General features: G+C 42.6%; 1 protein-coding gene and 2 non-coding genes across 4 annotated transcripts in view; 2 read left to right on the top strand and 1 right to left on the bottom strand.

Moving 5' to 3' along the window:
- Window positions 1-6367: 6367 nt before the first annotated feature.
- fgd5a (FYVE, RhoGEF and PH domain containing 5a) overlaps window positions 6368-14494 on the bottom strand; it is a 30510-nt gene continuing 22383 nt past the window's right edge. The window contains exons 11-21 of one of the 2 annotated variants that reach the window (XM_068720140.1): window positions 13688-13759; window positions 13465-13533; window positions 10721-10804; window positions 10553-10632; window positions 10347-10443; window positions 9493-9630; window positions 9161-9263; window positions 8864-9000; window positions 7886-7987; window positions 7351-7502; window positions 6368-6608 (exon numbers count right to left, since the gene is read on the bottom strand). In XM_068720140.1, the coding sequence (XP_068576241.1) occupies window positions 6572-6608; window positions 7351-7502; window positions 7886-7987; window positions 8864-9000; window positions 9161-9263; window positions 9493-9630; window positions 10347-10443; window positions 10553-10632; window positions 10721-10804; window positions 13465-13533; window positions 13688-13759 (1071 nt within the window). In that variant the 3' untranslated portion in view covers window positions 6368-6571. Of the gene's footprint in view, window positions 6609-7350; window positions 7503-7858; window positions 7988-8863; window positions 9001-9160; window positions 9264-9492; window positions 9631-10346; window positions 10444-10552; window positions 10633-10720; window positions 10805-13464; window positions 13534-13687; window positions 13760-14494 lie in introns of both variants that reach the window. The other variant, XM_068720139.1, reaches the window with a different exon arrangement.
- On the top strand, window positions 7223-7294 carry trnae-cuc (transfer RNA glutamic acid (anticodon CUC)). The gene has a single exon. It is a non-coding gene; the product is annotated as a tRNA-Glu (tRNA).
- Window positions 8495-8566, top strand: trnae-cuc (transfer RNA glutamic acid (anticodon CUC)). Its single transcript has one exon. It is a non-coding gene; the product is annotated as a tRNA-Glu (tRNA).

Below are 14494 nucleotides of genomic sequence, written 5' to 3' on the forward strand. Positions count from 1 at the left end.
CGTCAGCCAGGTGAATTCCCAAACATACACACACACACACGCACACACACACACACACACACACACACACACACACACATCCACACCCACAACAAAAAGAAGTGAGACGGTATGGTTTTGCAGTGCGTGCAGTGGACACGCAAGTCACAAAAGGATCGGAATTAAAATGCTTTGAGTTCGTTATTTACATTTCAGTCTCAGGCACTGCAGAGTTCACTGGCAGGACTGGACCGACAACATCAGAAACCTGATATTTTATTTGCCTTGAGCTTGACATTGTGGACACATATCAGTTTTGAAATGCAAACCAATGAGGTGGATGTGACGCTCTGCAGTTGCACAGTGTTAATGTCCCCCAACACTTTTTATTCCCTCAAGTAAAACAAAAAAAATATGTCAGCAGAAACAGAAAATCAATGGAACATGTATGCTCGAATATACAATTGTTCTGCTCTCTCTCTCTCTCTCTCTCTCTCTCTCTCTCTCTCTCTCTCTCTCTCTCTCTGTCTCTCTGTTACGCACAGACAGGTTCAGGGAGAATTCAGTTGATCCCAACAGCCAAGCGTTTCTATATTGGCCCCGCCCACATCACCTTCACACAGACATCCACGTGGTGCTGAGTCATCAGCCCCCACCCACCAAAACTGTATGACTATAAGAGAGAATGGGCCAGTAAATTTAGACAGCCTGTCTCAACTCCTAAAGAGCTATTTATAGCTACAAAAAGCGCACAACAATGAGGGGCAGAATAGGTGGCATGGTTGAATACTGAGAGAGATTACTTAGTAAGACTATGGAGTTACTCATCATGTCATCACCACCACACACACACAACCCAAATGAAGAACAATGGATTTTAGTACAAAAAAAAATCTCCCACCACTCAGAGGGCTTTGGCAACTGGACATTCATTTGCAGTCAAGCATATGTTACAATTTAGTAATTCCAAGATCACTCAAAACTATAATTTGTGGTTGTGACAAAGAGTAGTAGACTATTACATCCCCACCAACTCTGAGTTTTTCAGTATCTAACACGCCCAAACATCCAACAGAAAAACGTACAGACCCGTGACAGGAAAACAAGTCCAAGTCCATTACTTTCAAACCCTGGAAAACTGTCTTATCTTTACGGATGACCTCATGCTGCATGGTAGTTGTAAATAAAACATTCCACCCAATAACCCTATCACAGACTTTCAATCAGTGACCCCTGTCCTCCACTCCCATCAAATAAACCTGCCCCTGGCTTTAAACTTTAGTGACTCCTCCTTTTAGTTTTTCCCGCCCAGCATTCTGGTTCAACAGGAACTTCATCAAATACGGGAAGCAAGACTTTTTCCTTAACATGAGCAAATACAAAAGATTTTTTTCACCATCACCGCTTTCTGAAGAAAGAAATTTAGGACAGAGGGACGCATTGTTTTCTAAAAGTCACAAGTTATCTGACAGAAGTTAAGCTCATTTCTCGCTAACACCTGGGGTTGCAGGAGAGCCAAATTAACCTGTGCAGCTTTAAAGTTAAAATCGTGGCATCTTTGTCTGCTCTACGGATTCCGGCTTGAGTTAGCTCACTTTGAAAGGGGAAAAAAACCTGACTGCTGTGGAGTCTCTGTGGGTTTAGTAATGTTACTATAAGAACACTCGTAGCATGATGTGAAACAGCACACTGTATGAAACTACATGGCTTGATACTTTCCCTGTGAATTAGACCAGTATCCGGGCAGGGGACCCAGACAGTTCCTGTTGTGATGGCCATTTCTGCCATCCCGGCAGTGCCAGGGCAAACATCAGAGTGAGTAATGAGAGGAACAAACAGAGGGAGGGTGGGATGAAAAAGCAATCTCTAAAAAGAAAGGAGAGAAATAGTCCTTCATCAAGAGACATGCCACAGACTAACTCTACCTTTCTTCATCTGTCCTCATTTACGTCTCCTTCTCTCTCATCTGCTGTTATTCGGCTCCTTGCCTTTCACGGTCCCCTCCTCTTTCCTATGCTCCGTTTTCATGTTTTTTCTGATAACTGCATGTTTGTAGACAAAGAGAAGCTCATCGTTCTAACATTTGGCTAGAGGGTGGTTTGTCTCTCTGAAAGCAGCGTAACTGCACTCTCCTCACTTTCAAAGTGACTTTCCTCTTTAGTGGTGATAAAAGAACATCTAAAAGTGTTTGTGTTGTCTCTGCTTTAAAATGTTGTTCAGATAACACCCTGAGCTGGAATATAAGCAGGGCTTTGGTGCATCCTGTTGTGTCCATTAGTGTGCTCAGCTTCTTGTGGGTAAGAGCATTATACTAGGACAGAGATCAAATGGAGAACTTCCCCTTAAAAGAAACCCTCACCTCATAGCTTGGTCACGTGTGTTCATAGTATTGCAATGGGAAATGATCACGGCGTGGAAAGTTGCTCAACTGCCTACGTTGGTGTTGTCATGTGGGCCGCTCAACCTGGGAAGACCGGCTCCTTTGACATTTATTGCATACAGTAGGTATCACTGTTTTATCTGGAATTAGATCTCACACACCCTCTTTGCTTTTCCTATCGATTACATATATTGATCTCAGTTTGATTCTGAATTTTTGTGACTGCATATTAAATGCAAAATGTTTTTATGGAAAAGTTTATGAAATGCAAAACAGGCCCTCTATCTTGAATTCCTTATTGACCTCCCGGATTTGAAAGTTTTTGAGTGTGTACAAGGTGAAGTTGTCCTTTTTTCTATTTTAAGAGGTCCTCTTCTTACAATTTGCAGAGACTGCTGAAATTGAAAGCTATTGATTCATACGAGCAGGCCGTTACCTAATCACTTTGTGCATCTCTGGTTGCCTGGCTACTAAGGGGAAGGTTTTGTGAATGGGTTCGCATGAGTAAGAGACCATGTCACGGAGTTCATGCTCAAGAGGAGAAGTGGAGCAAGGTGTCTTTAACTTTCAGATGCCTGAAGGAAATGGACAACTTTCCACGCTTACAATGCCTTTTCTCACTTCTCTCTCGCTTTTGGTACTTCAAGTGAGTATTGGGTCACTGACGCTCCTGGGATCATGTATTTAGAGCAACCCCAATCTTCCTATTTTCTGTTCTGCCTACTTTCTGTATGACACACAGTCACTCCATCTTCACTCATCTAATTTGAAATGATCTGTAGGTTTTGACCTCTGTATCCAGTAATCTGAGCAAACACTGCGCTCCATATCCTTCCTTCATTATTATCAGAATAGACAGCCTTTTAAAGTTATTAATGAGCAAATCAAATACCAGTTTTACATTTTTCAAAAGACTGGCCGATAAATTAAAGCCACATCCTTTTTTTTTCTTTGGTGAGCTCTCACATTGGGTAAACTCTCACTCATTAAAATTGCAGATGTTGAAAAAGAAAATAGGCCCAAATGTTTTGTGCTGTTTCTTTGTCTTTAAATATTAATGCGAGCGCTGCTTTCTTGGTCACGGTCCCTCGCTGTGTGACTTGGTTGTTCCAGCTTAGCCGAAGTCTTTGGCATTAGTCACTTATCTGAGATTGCTCGTATTACCCAGCAATCTGACCGGAGCTGAGAAGTGAAAACCTGGAGAAAAGAAGGGCTCAGTATGGTCTCCACTGGGAGGGGATGGGAATGTGTGTTTTATATTTGGCCAAAGTAAATCAGCAACAAGGCAACAGTTACCAGTAATGATGTGTTATTCCTCTGGGCAGTACAAATATGTCACCATAATATGACCTACAATTAGAGTGCCTCCCTATCAGTGTAGAGAGAATTAATGGAATGAGATATCGCTGAATTCTGATCCAGCATGAAGTAAAAATGGTTTGACAAATACAGCATGTCTTGTTTTTTAGTGGGTCACCATAGACCTTTGAAATAATACATGTAGTTGATGACAAGAACTGTGCAACCCCAGAACACCGCAGTAATGAAAAGAAAAAGTCCCAAAAAGTAACAATTATCAGAAGTAGATTCTGCTTCCATTTCCTGCAAAGTAAGAGGTAAAGCGTGGTGTTAAGGTTGCCCTTGTTATATTTCTGCATGCCACTGTCTAATCACATCTGTCTAACAGAGATAGAGTTGTTTAAATTTTAACCACAATCTGCATCAATATTGCACTTGGATGTGCCATCCTTACAATCACCAACATCATTTCTAGGCAAAGGTACTAGCAGCATGATACGAAAATCAAGTGAAATGTCATCTTATGCGTCTGTGTGTTAATTGTGTGATGTGTAAAAAGATTTGCCGCATACAGGGGACACCTGGTGATCAATGTCACACTACTCCAAACATGATCCCTCTCTTTCCCCTTCTTATTCTGTCTAAAAAGCTTCAAGTTTCTATTGATTTTCCATCGATGATGGAAAACAGTGCTGCTTGAATTGTTTGTACGTGTCATGCAATAGGAAATGGCATGAAGTAGTGCTGCCCTCTGCTGGATGAAAGGGACATCGAACCAAACTGTGAGCCAGTGTCACAAACAATGGACGCAAACAGGTACAGCATGTACTTATTTCAGCGTCATCCCAGAATTCATCACTGACAGGCGTGAAACGCAACACAAACACCTGCACAAAGACACACAAAGCATAGCGTCAACCCTTCCGTGACTGCTGCTTTTGTGAGACTCATAATTATAGCTGCTGAGATTGTGTCAGGCACGGGTCTGAACGACTGTATACGCCTATTGTGAGTGTGCAGTGTTTTTCTACTCATTTGAATTATATTTCATTAAAATATAGATGTAGAGATTGAGTAGGAAGACTGACTGATGACATGCAATCGTGTATAAAATACTGCCTTAAATCTGACCAATTCTCGTCAAAAAACGGAACACTGCACTTTAAAAAGGAAACGTACACAGGGGGCTACTGCCCTGCAATGGGCATCATTGTACAGGTGTTCATGTTTTTGTGTCCACGGCAGTTTATGTTTTGTAACGTATAATAAAGAAACAGCTTCATGTGTAAGAACAGGAAGCACAGCACTGTGAAAGCATGTGAAGTACACTTTTTAAAGGAGTTTATTTCTATATGTATCTATATACACAAACATTTACAATGCACTATATGCAAGAGGTACAGTCCATTATAACACTAAGAAACAGGTAGAAAAGCCAAACAGTACTCGATGAACAAATGTGTGCTTTAGAAATAACGTAGTTCGATGGTGGAAAGATCTCATGACAGCCGACAGCCGAATGGAGTCGATAAAGTCTTTAGGTAGGTTATTTCAGAGAATCTATGCATGTCGGATTATGTTAAGCAGTAGAGAAGAGTGAAACTCCACACATGATGACTCCTAACACTGGCAGTTTAAAGGTAGTATGACGATGTGTTGTCCATTAAATCCAAGTGTGATTTTATCCAGCAGTGTATATACAGCATGAAAAGAGCAGTCATAGAAATGGCACAAAAGTATTTTCTTATGTTACTGGACTGTAACCAAACTGTTCAAAAATACTAGAGGTTTAAAGTATATGCAAGTAGATAAAAGGCTAATGTTATCAAGGTCTCTTCCGGCAACATGACAGTAGTACAGTACTTTGATAATATAAAGACGAAAAAAGGGGTACAGTTTAATTTCAGGCACATCATCAATTTGCAAATTGCACTGCTTTCAACTGGAAGAAATCAATTGGCACTTAAGAACTGTATGACTTTTTTTTTTCTTTTTTCAAAACCTATAGATTCAAATACAAAGCATCTTTGAAAGTGTTCATCCTTAGAAATACTCCAGAGTCATGCCGAGGGTCATTCCGTAGCTTTATAGATTCAATATAACAGTAACATTGTGTAAAACTCCACAACCAATATAATGTACACGCACTGGGACGATTAAAACGACCTCTTACTCAGAACATCATGTAACAGCATTTCTATACAAACCCTATAATTCACTTCATATCTGCAGTGTGTATTTCACAATATATATTCAGAATACCAATTATCTGAAACGGTGACCAATATTTTCCTTTTTTACTTGCTGCAAATACGACTACAAAGCAAAGTTTGTTTGTGATGTTATATCCATCACAGAACAAAGGCTGGAACTGTTTCACATGTAAAAAACAATGTAAAAGATGTAACGTTCTCCTGCAGAACCAACGAGTGGTTTGATAATCCAGTGGAACCTCAGGCACAAGACACCAGAATACAGCAAAGTTGAAAGAGTTGATTTTGACAAAAACATGTTTTTCTTCTTGCGGGATGCGCCGTGTAAAAAGATGAAACAGTCGGAATAAAATGTTCTTTTTGATGAAGCTGCTCCTAAAAAGTGAAGGCTCCTGTGAACTCGGCTGGACCAGTAGAGGTTTCATATGTTAGATCATTCTCCAACTTGAGGTTTTTCACTTTTCCTTTCCACATAGTGTCACCCCCCCCCCCCCCCCCCCCCCACCTTTACCGTCCTACCGTCGGGTGGCAGCCTTATCTAGTGATTAAATTGTCACATAATATTCCACACAAACGGGTCACATGTGATGAATTCTTACTGGTGGTCTGAGTTCAGAAGCAGCAGGTAGCTATGTTGTGCTCCACAGAGGAGTTGTAGCAGTCACAGACAGAAGGGCGTGTTCGTTTTACTGAGCAGGCGCTATAAAACAGTAGCCTCCTCCATGGCATTGACCCATCTGAAACACAGGAAACATGACACCTTTTAACACAGCGCTTCACTGAACACTTAAAGGGACATTCATGCTTGCAGCATATCACCAACAAACCGCTACACATCTTTATAAAGGATCTGAAAACTATTTGTGTTTCCTGTCTTTTTCTTGATCTTATAATTGTATGTTTTGTGGTTTGTTCACCTCTTCTCATCTCTGACTTCTTATTTTCCTTTTCACTTGTTCTGTCAACTTGATTGGTTACTGGCAGCACAAGAAGGCCACAGACAGTAACTAATTCAGTGCAATTCCTGAGCCTGATGCCATCATTCACAGATACAGACTTAAATGCTGTCAGAATGATGTTTTACAAAACATTTTGCCATTAAAGTACACATATACTGACAAAATAAACAAGTAAAAACATACTGAGGAACACAAAAGCAGATATGTCACCATGGAATTAGATCATAGCAGTGTTTTAGGACCTGAAAAAAAGAGATGTCCGATTAAGGTATAGATAAAAACAACCCATGTGGAGGCACTCTCGCTGTAATTTAAGACTGTGATGTTCCACTTGACAGGCACAGGTCAACCCTCACTAATTGCTCACTACCCATACCAGCTGACAAAACAGGTCCCTGGTGGTCTAGTGGTTAGGATTCGGCGCTCTCACCGCCGCGGCCCGGGTTCGATTCCCGGTCAGGGAACTTAGTTTTGACTGCTGCAGCTGCAATACAGATTTGAAATCCATAAACATGCTAACCTGCGCGCGGTTTGTGGATCCTCAGCCCTGAAGGTGTAATACAGGGTTTTCTTGTGGTAGAGATGGAACACGTTGCTCTCCTCTCCCTCCGGCCTCTCTGTGAGCTTGACAGTGAAGCACTGCAGAGGTAGACTCTCTGAAGCCACTTTATCCTGAAGAAACCACAGTGAATACATCAAGCACAGGCATACAAGTTAAAAACAAACGCCAATCTCGCTGTCAGCAGCAATATGCAAATAACAAGAATGTCATGCTTCAAGAAGAACGAAAGCAGTGCAACGCTCAAATGTCAAAAGAAACAGAGAGAGCACAGAGAATCCCTTCATTAGTCACATGAAGTGTTCTGCCCTGGAGGAGAGGTTCAACAGTGGAAATGGGAGTGTTAAATAGTTCTGTACTGCAATTGGCCAGATGTAAAGAGGAAAATGGTTAGATTAAGGTTGAGAGGAAAGGCCTGAGAGTGCGCGAGTGTTTTGGGGCTGGTGTGGGAGACTCTGTGCCCCCTCACCTCACGGGCTGTGAAGGTGTAGAGCACCTTGTCTTTGAGGAGGAACCACAGACGCTTCCACTTCCTTTTGCTCTTCTTCCGGCGCTGCAGGCTGCCGCTCATGGTGGATCCCTCCACGGTAAGCGACATCTGATGAAATGCATGACACGTTAAGCTTAAATGAATGCATAGTAGACGGCTAGAGGGACTGGATAATATAACCGGAACCTTTTGCAATATAATGTAACCCAGTTAAACAAAACCACAAACTACAAAATTAATCTCCACTTTTTCTCTGACACTGGACTAGCCAACTTCAATGTTACTGTGCAAGGCAGAAGTAGTACATTCATTTATTTATTTCCATATTTATTTCAGCATTTATTTATACTTGTATTTGTTTATTTCAGCATTTATTTCAGTATTTATATATTTCAGTATTTATTTCAGCATTTAATTATTCTTTTATTTATTTATTTCTGTATTGAAACATTTATTTAAGCATTTATTTATTCCTGTATTTATTTATACATTTATTAATGCATTTATTTATACTTAAGTCATATTCTGTCCTCCATAGAAATGAAGAGTTTAGAGGTAGATAGTGAGCCCTACTGGCAGGTCTTGTGCACTACACCTAACTACAAGGGCATCACCTCCCTGGTGGTCTAGTGGTTAGGATTCGGCGCTCTCACCGCCGCGGCCCGGGTTCGATTCCCGGTCAGGGAACTTAATTTACTTAAATATTTCAATTACAACCATTACATACAGTAGCACAACGGAAGGCAATTATGTTGAAAGTGAACATGTTTTCATTCAAACAAAAAACTTAAGTCAAACTCGTAAGTCATCACCTAAACATACTGTATATCACGTCAATATATACAATGACAATTTGAACTGGATTTAGTGAACTTGGTGTGCGATGCATTGTAATCGAATAGGGCCAGTAAGCTGTCATAACTTGAGGCTCGTCAAATGCATGTTTGAAATGAAAAAGTGGTACAGATGAGAAGTGTAGGCCACCTGGTTGAGAGGGGAGGTGCTCTTCCTGCTCTTCCACAAACTCGGGGGCTGCAGGCTCTGGAAGACAGCAGAGAGGGGACGGCTGGCCCGGTGAGTCCGAGGGCTGGAGTTACCGCACGCCCCCGACACGCTGCAACCTACACACACACACACACACACACACACACACACACACACACACACAAACACACAGTTAATACCATATCAAAGAGGAAGAGTCACACCAATATGTCTTTCTTTCTGCTGTACTGCCCCACCAGTGAGACACTACTACATACAAAAAAAACTGAGATTCACCTCTTTTCCTGAGCTCGGCATAGCAGTGGTCACACACTTTGGCCACTCTGTCTTTGAGGTACTTCAGTGGGTATCTGTTCCTGGAACAAGCACGGCACACCACCTGCTCCCAGAGACAGAATTCAAAGATTTGCAACCAACAGCAATAAATACTCTCACGGAATAATCACAAGTCTACTTAAAGGAACCTAGGATCATGGGTTTATTGGATACATATCAATTTCTGTCTTCCTTTCCTTTCTATCTCTAGTCTTGGCCAGTAATCTCCTAAAACTCCAGTACAGTGAAACACAAACGAGTCACAATGGCTTTTGCAGTTTTGTGTATCTGACCTTGCCGCAGGCGTTGCAGTGGTGTCGTCTCAGCGTGAGGCTGAAGTCAGAGGTACAGTTCATGCACATCATCACATGAGAAACTGGCACCAGTACAGGAGCAGCCTCACCCAGAGCCATCCACAACTTCTCACGGGCCTGTGGACACGTATGACGATAAGCAGACAATATGTGTAAAACACAATTTCTGGAACCTCTTTGACGAAACCAAAAAGACATGCACAGAATAATTACATAGTTGACATCACTTGGAGAAGCAAACACTTCATTCAAAACTATGTAAACTCTTCTAAAAATGTACACCAACGTGCTAAGCATGAAACACTATTATCTAGAGTCTTTGGCATTTTCATTTGTCGCATTCTGTAAATATCAACTATGAACACAAATGCTAAGGGGAAACAAAGACAACTGTCAGACACAATTATTTCAACTGAAGATGACACGAACATAGTCACTGTGTTGTACTGTAAACAAAACATCGGCCTCCATTACTGTGCACACCAAAGAGCAAACCTGAATCCCATTATAGTGTTCAAGCTCTGATTTCTACGTGATCTAATTGATTGCAGATGTTTTCACAGGTGCATTCTGGGTGCAGGCGATTGATAATTGAATGTGGTATTTTGATGGCAGTGTTTAGTAAACAACACACACACATACAGGCTTTACGTTTTGAATATTATATGGATAACTACCAGTTTATATGTCAATTGCAAAAACGGTTTCACTCTTAGTTAAAGCAATATAACTACATTTTTGCAGAGATCATTTGAAAAGTAAACTTTTATGAACCAATCCAAATGAGAAAATGGCTTTAACTTCACCAAACAGCATGTCTTTACTTTTCTTACCTCACTGCAGGGTCCACCAAACGTACAGAGTCCTGCAGCGTGGTCTGCTATGGCTCGACTCAGCGTGTGGAACCAGTCCTCCCTCTCTCCAACTGAGCTGAAGAGGGAGGCAGACAAACAATCACACCTGCTCTGGAAGCCTTTGGATTGGACAATAGGAGTCTTGGGCAAGTCCTAAACAAATGTCCACACGCTACGATGCTCACCTTGCTGAAAGTGTTATAGTGATGTCAGACACCTCAATCTTAAGACAGTTCAGCACGTTGTCTAGAACGGGTTTGCTCACCTGTGTGAGGGGCAGAAACACATCACAGGTCAGACAAAAAGACATTGATGACGTTGGAGATTGTCAGAGAAGGGATAGATGAAGGTACCTTCATCCCAGACAGAGAGAGTGTGTTCTTGAGCCTGTATTTCCCATCCTGCTGAGGGTAGGTGTACAGCATTATATCGTTCATCTGATACAGAACATAGAAAGAGGAAAGGAGAGGTATATTATGTTAGATTTCAAAGAGGTTCAAAGAACAACAGAGCAGATAAATGAGAATGTAAAATCTCAGTTACAAATATGAGGTAAACTTCATTACCCAGCTATTCAGAATGTAATACCCCCTAATTTCCACAAGGTGGTAGTGTTACCTCAAGAGAAAGATATATTATATATTGTTTATTCTTTCTTTCTTGAAAGCAACTTTCTGGGCCCACCTACTTAGATCGTGTTTCCTTTCACAGCGTTCACACATGTCTGTGCAACATTCCCATGCATGCACACAACAAAATAGGTGTTTATTTGCTTGTCAGACCAAAAATATTGTGATCGTCTGAACTCGCTGAGAAGTCCATTGTGTTGTGGGAGGCATTTCATTTCTTCCCAGACAAAAGAGATGACATCATTGGTCACACCTAATGTGTGCTCTAAACATCCGCTGGGGCCGTAAAGGCAGCATCCAGGAATTCTCCACCCTGCTCCGGACTCCAGGCCTCCCCTCGCCCTCCCAGCGTCCTCAGGCTATACACTGTGAACCAGGACTGGGTGGAACCGGCCACCTTCACCACCGCCGCAACAACAACAACACAAACAGCCGCAGTTACGGGTTCGCTGGCCCGACTGGCTGGAGACAAAACAGTGTGTGAGCCCGGGCCCTGCCTGCGACCTCTGGGCTGCAGCCACCGCAGTTCGTCTGCTCCACCCTGCGCTGGCAATTTACTCAAAGATTCCTTCCACAGAAACCCAACCAAGTGCCAAGTTGAAATACTTCACAAACGACTTTCCCAGATGAGACACAACCTGCACCTACTTGACCCCTTGGCACCTAAGACATTCAATTTAATCGTGGCATTTCATCTCGTCCACTAACCCTTCACCTCATTCACCTGCCTCCTTCACTCGTACTCTCTTCCCTCTGGCAGCTTTCTTTACCTCCATCCTTCTCCTAATCCCTTCCCTCACTCATTCACCCCACTTCTCTTTCTTCTCCGAGCCCAGGCTTGTGACATGGCTGCATGCAGCTTCTCTCCGTCGCTTAGGTGAGTGATGGCTTTCATCTTCAATGTTGTCTGGATTCTCTTTCCTTAAAAGCCCATAAATAACACCTGACCCACTGAAGCCGTCAACTTCAAGGAAGCAAATGGCTTTATAACCCTAATAGCCTAAATGTATCAACCGCAAACCCTTGTTAGTTATCGCTCAACTGCAATTCTGTTTAGAGCGACCGGGAGAATGATGGAAAAGAGCAAATTGAAGATAAAAAAAGAGATACATAAATCCATATCTTCACGTTATATTCTATTTGGATCAGCTAGAAAAAGCCCAAATCATAAATGCTGCTCCTGGGGATATGCAGCTCCAGGATAATTCATAACATAAGACAGCACGGATTGCACATGGAACAATAGAGTGGGCTTCTCTATTTCACGTTATGTGTTTGTACAGCACCACCCCCCCTCCTCCGCCACCTCCTCCTCCCTGCATTCTACAGGGTGTCTGGCCTTCACTTTGCTGTCAGTCCCCTCCCAATACACAGGAAGCCAGCATCCAGTGACCCACACCAAACATCCTGTAAGGAAGTGGGGCCCTGGAAAACAAGTCCTGAGAGGGGAGGAGAGGAGAGGAGCGGAGAGGGAGGCCCTCTCTGGATGGGTGTGGTGCCAAGTGGAGGTCTTACAGCCTTGGCCTCGTGCCCCCCCCCTCCCAACCTCACCTACCTCGCAGACCGACCTCCACCCAACATTCCACCATTTTTTCATAGGCCACGCTAGCTGTGTGTTTGCTTCAACAGTATGGCAGGTGTTTTCTACTGCCAGATGTAACAACTGTTTACCCCTTTGTCATTACAAACTCATGGTGTGCATCCAAATATTGTTCAATCCCACAGAACTTTATCTTAATCCCCGCGGAGATCCCAATGTTTCCAAAGATACAAAACATGTGAGGTTACATTTTTGGGAAGTGGGTGTAAAATGATACAAACATGGAGTCTTGAGGTCAAATTCACAAGTATTGTCCTTAGCCTCGACGAAGAGACAGAACAAGCTACAGAATATTCTGTCAGACAGTGAATGATTTTAACAACGGTGGTTAGCCTAAAGACTGGAAACAGGTAAAACATTGAGCCTGGCTCTATCCCAAAGGAAACCAATACACAAACCAACACCTCTGAAGCTCACTAATTAATACGTTAGATCTCGTTTGAATAAATTGTACAAAAACTACAGACTCCAGGAAGTCACTGCGCCTGGCCAAGAAAAAGCCAGGCACAAAACCCCCTCAAAAACACAAATTGAAAGCTTTACATAAATTAAATAATCTGTGATTATTGAACATTAGAGGTGCTGGTAGGTAGATTTTTTTTTATTCTTTGGACAGACCCAGGCTAGCTGTTTCCCTCTGCTTACAGTCTTCATGCTAAGCTAAGCTAATCAACTGTTTGCTGTGAGCTGTGAGTTGTATGGGTCTTCTCATCTAAGAGAGCTAATGAACATATTTTGGAAAAATCTTGAACTTTTACATTGAAACTGTGGGAGGGAACAGAATGGGAAAACAGTATCTTACAGTCTTAAACTGTAGCTAATACAGTCCAATAATGTGTCTGACAGAGTGATATGGGAAGAGTATTACCAGAAACAGGTGTCGCGGCTGCCTGCTTTTCCTCGAGACCTTCATGAGTGTGCCTTCTTTGACAAACATCTGCCAAAAGAAATAAAATGCACAAAGAAAATTTCATCTAACATCCACTATGTTTCAGACCCTGTGAAGGCCTCCAAATACTGTTCTTCAGAATAGAATAATATTCTGCTGTGTTTTGCGAGTGTGACAGTAACACTGGCCACATGGTGCTCACCCTTCCGGGCTTCAGGACGTCCCTCTTGCCCTTCACGCTGTACTCTATGTGGACCAGACGCAGCAAGTTCTCCTGAGGGAGCAGAGAGAGCACAGAGATGAAGGGAGATTATCCAGTGATGGACGGAAGAGGAGACAAAGAATGAAACTGTCCCTGTTTGTTTGTGAATGAAAGGGAGGGAGGCGGAAAGGGATGTGATACTGAAAACTGAATAGGGGGGGACAGAGATAGAGGAAGCCTGTGTTTCCACTGTCTGTCAGCCTGTGTGTGTGTGTGTGTGTGTGTGTGTGAGTGTGTGTGTGTGTGTGTGTGTTGCCGCATGTGCATAGAAGTCGAAAAAAAAGTGAGTGTGATAAACAGAAGAGGCAAGCCAACGGGAGGCACAGGGGATCTTGACAGTGAGAGGCGAGAAAAACAGTGTCGGGGGGGGGGGTTTGTAAATTATCTCCATGAACAGCTCATGTTTGAGGGGGGGAGTGTAAGTCATGTCCACCCTCACACTGCTCCCTTTGTAACGATACACCTGGGACTTTCTGATGACATCATCTTTCCTCACCCCTTGCGTTAATCAACAAGCTGCGGAGGCCGGCCGCCAAAGAGGAATAGACCTCTCCTTCACTCCAACATGCCATTTAGAAGAGGGATTCATACACAGGAGAACCTCAGCTGTCTAACTTCGTCACGCTTGATCTCCATCCGAAAATTGCTCTTTCATTGTCGAGTCCAATATAAAGAGGTGTCTCTATAACGGCACGCTGGGCTGGGAATATATCAAACTCAACGGGAGCTAAACAGTCGGAATGGTCT

The sequence above is a fragment of the Cebidichthys violaceus genome, unplaced genomic scaffold (genome assembly GCF_023349555.1).
Source record: "Cebidichthys violaceus isolate CVI_PGR_0920_01 unplaced genomic scaffold, fCebVio1.0.p SCAF_25, whole genome shotgun sequence".
In the NCBI taxonomy this organism is placed as follows: domain Eukaryota; kingdom Metazoa; phylum Chordata; class Actinopteri; order Perciformes; family Stichaeidae; genus Cebidichthys; species Cebidichthys violaceus.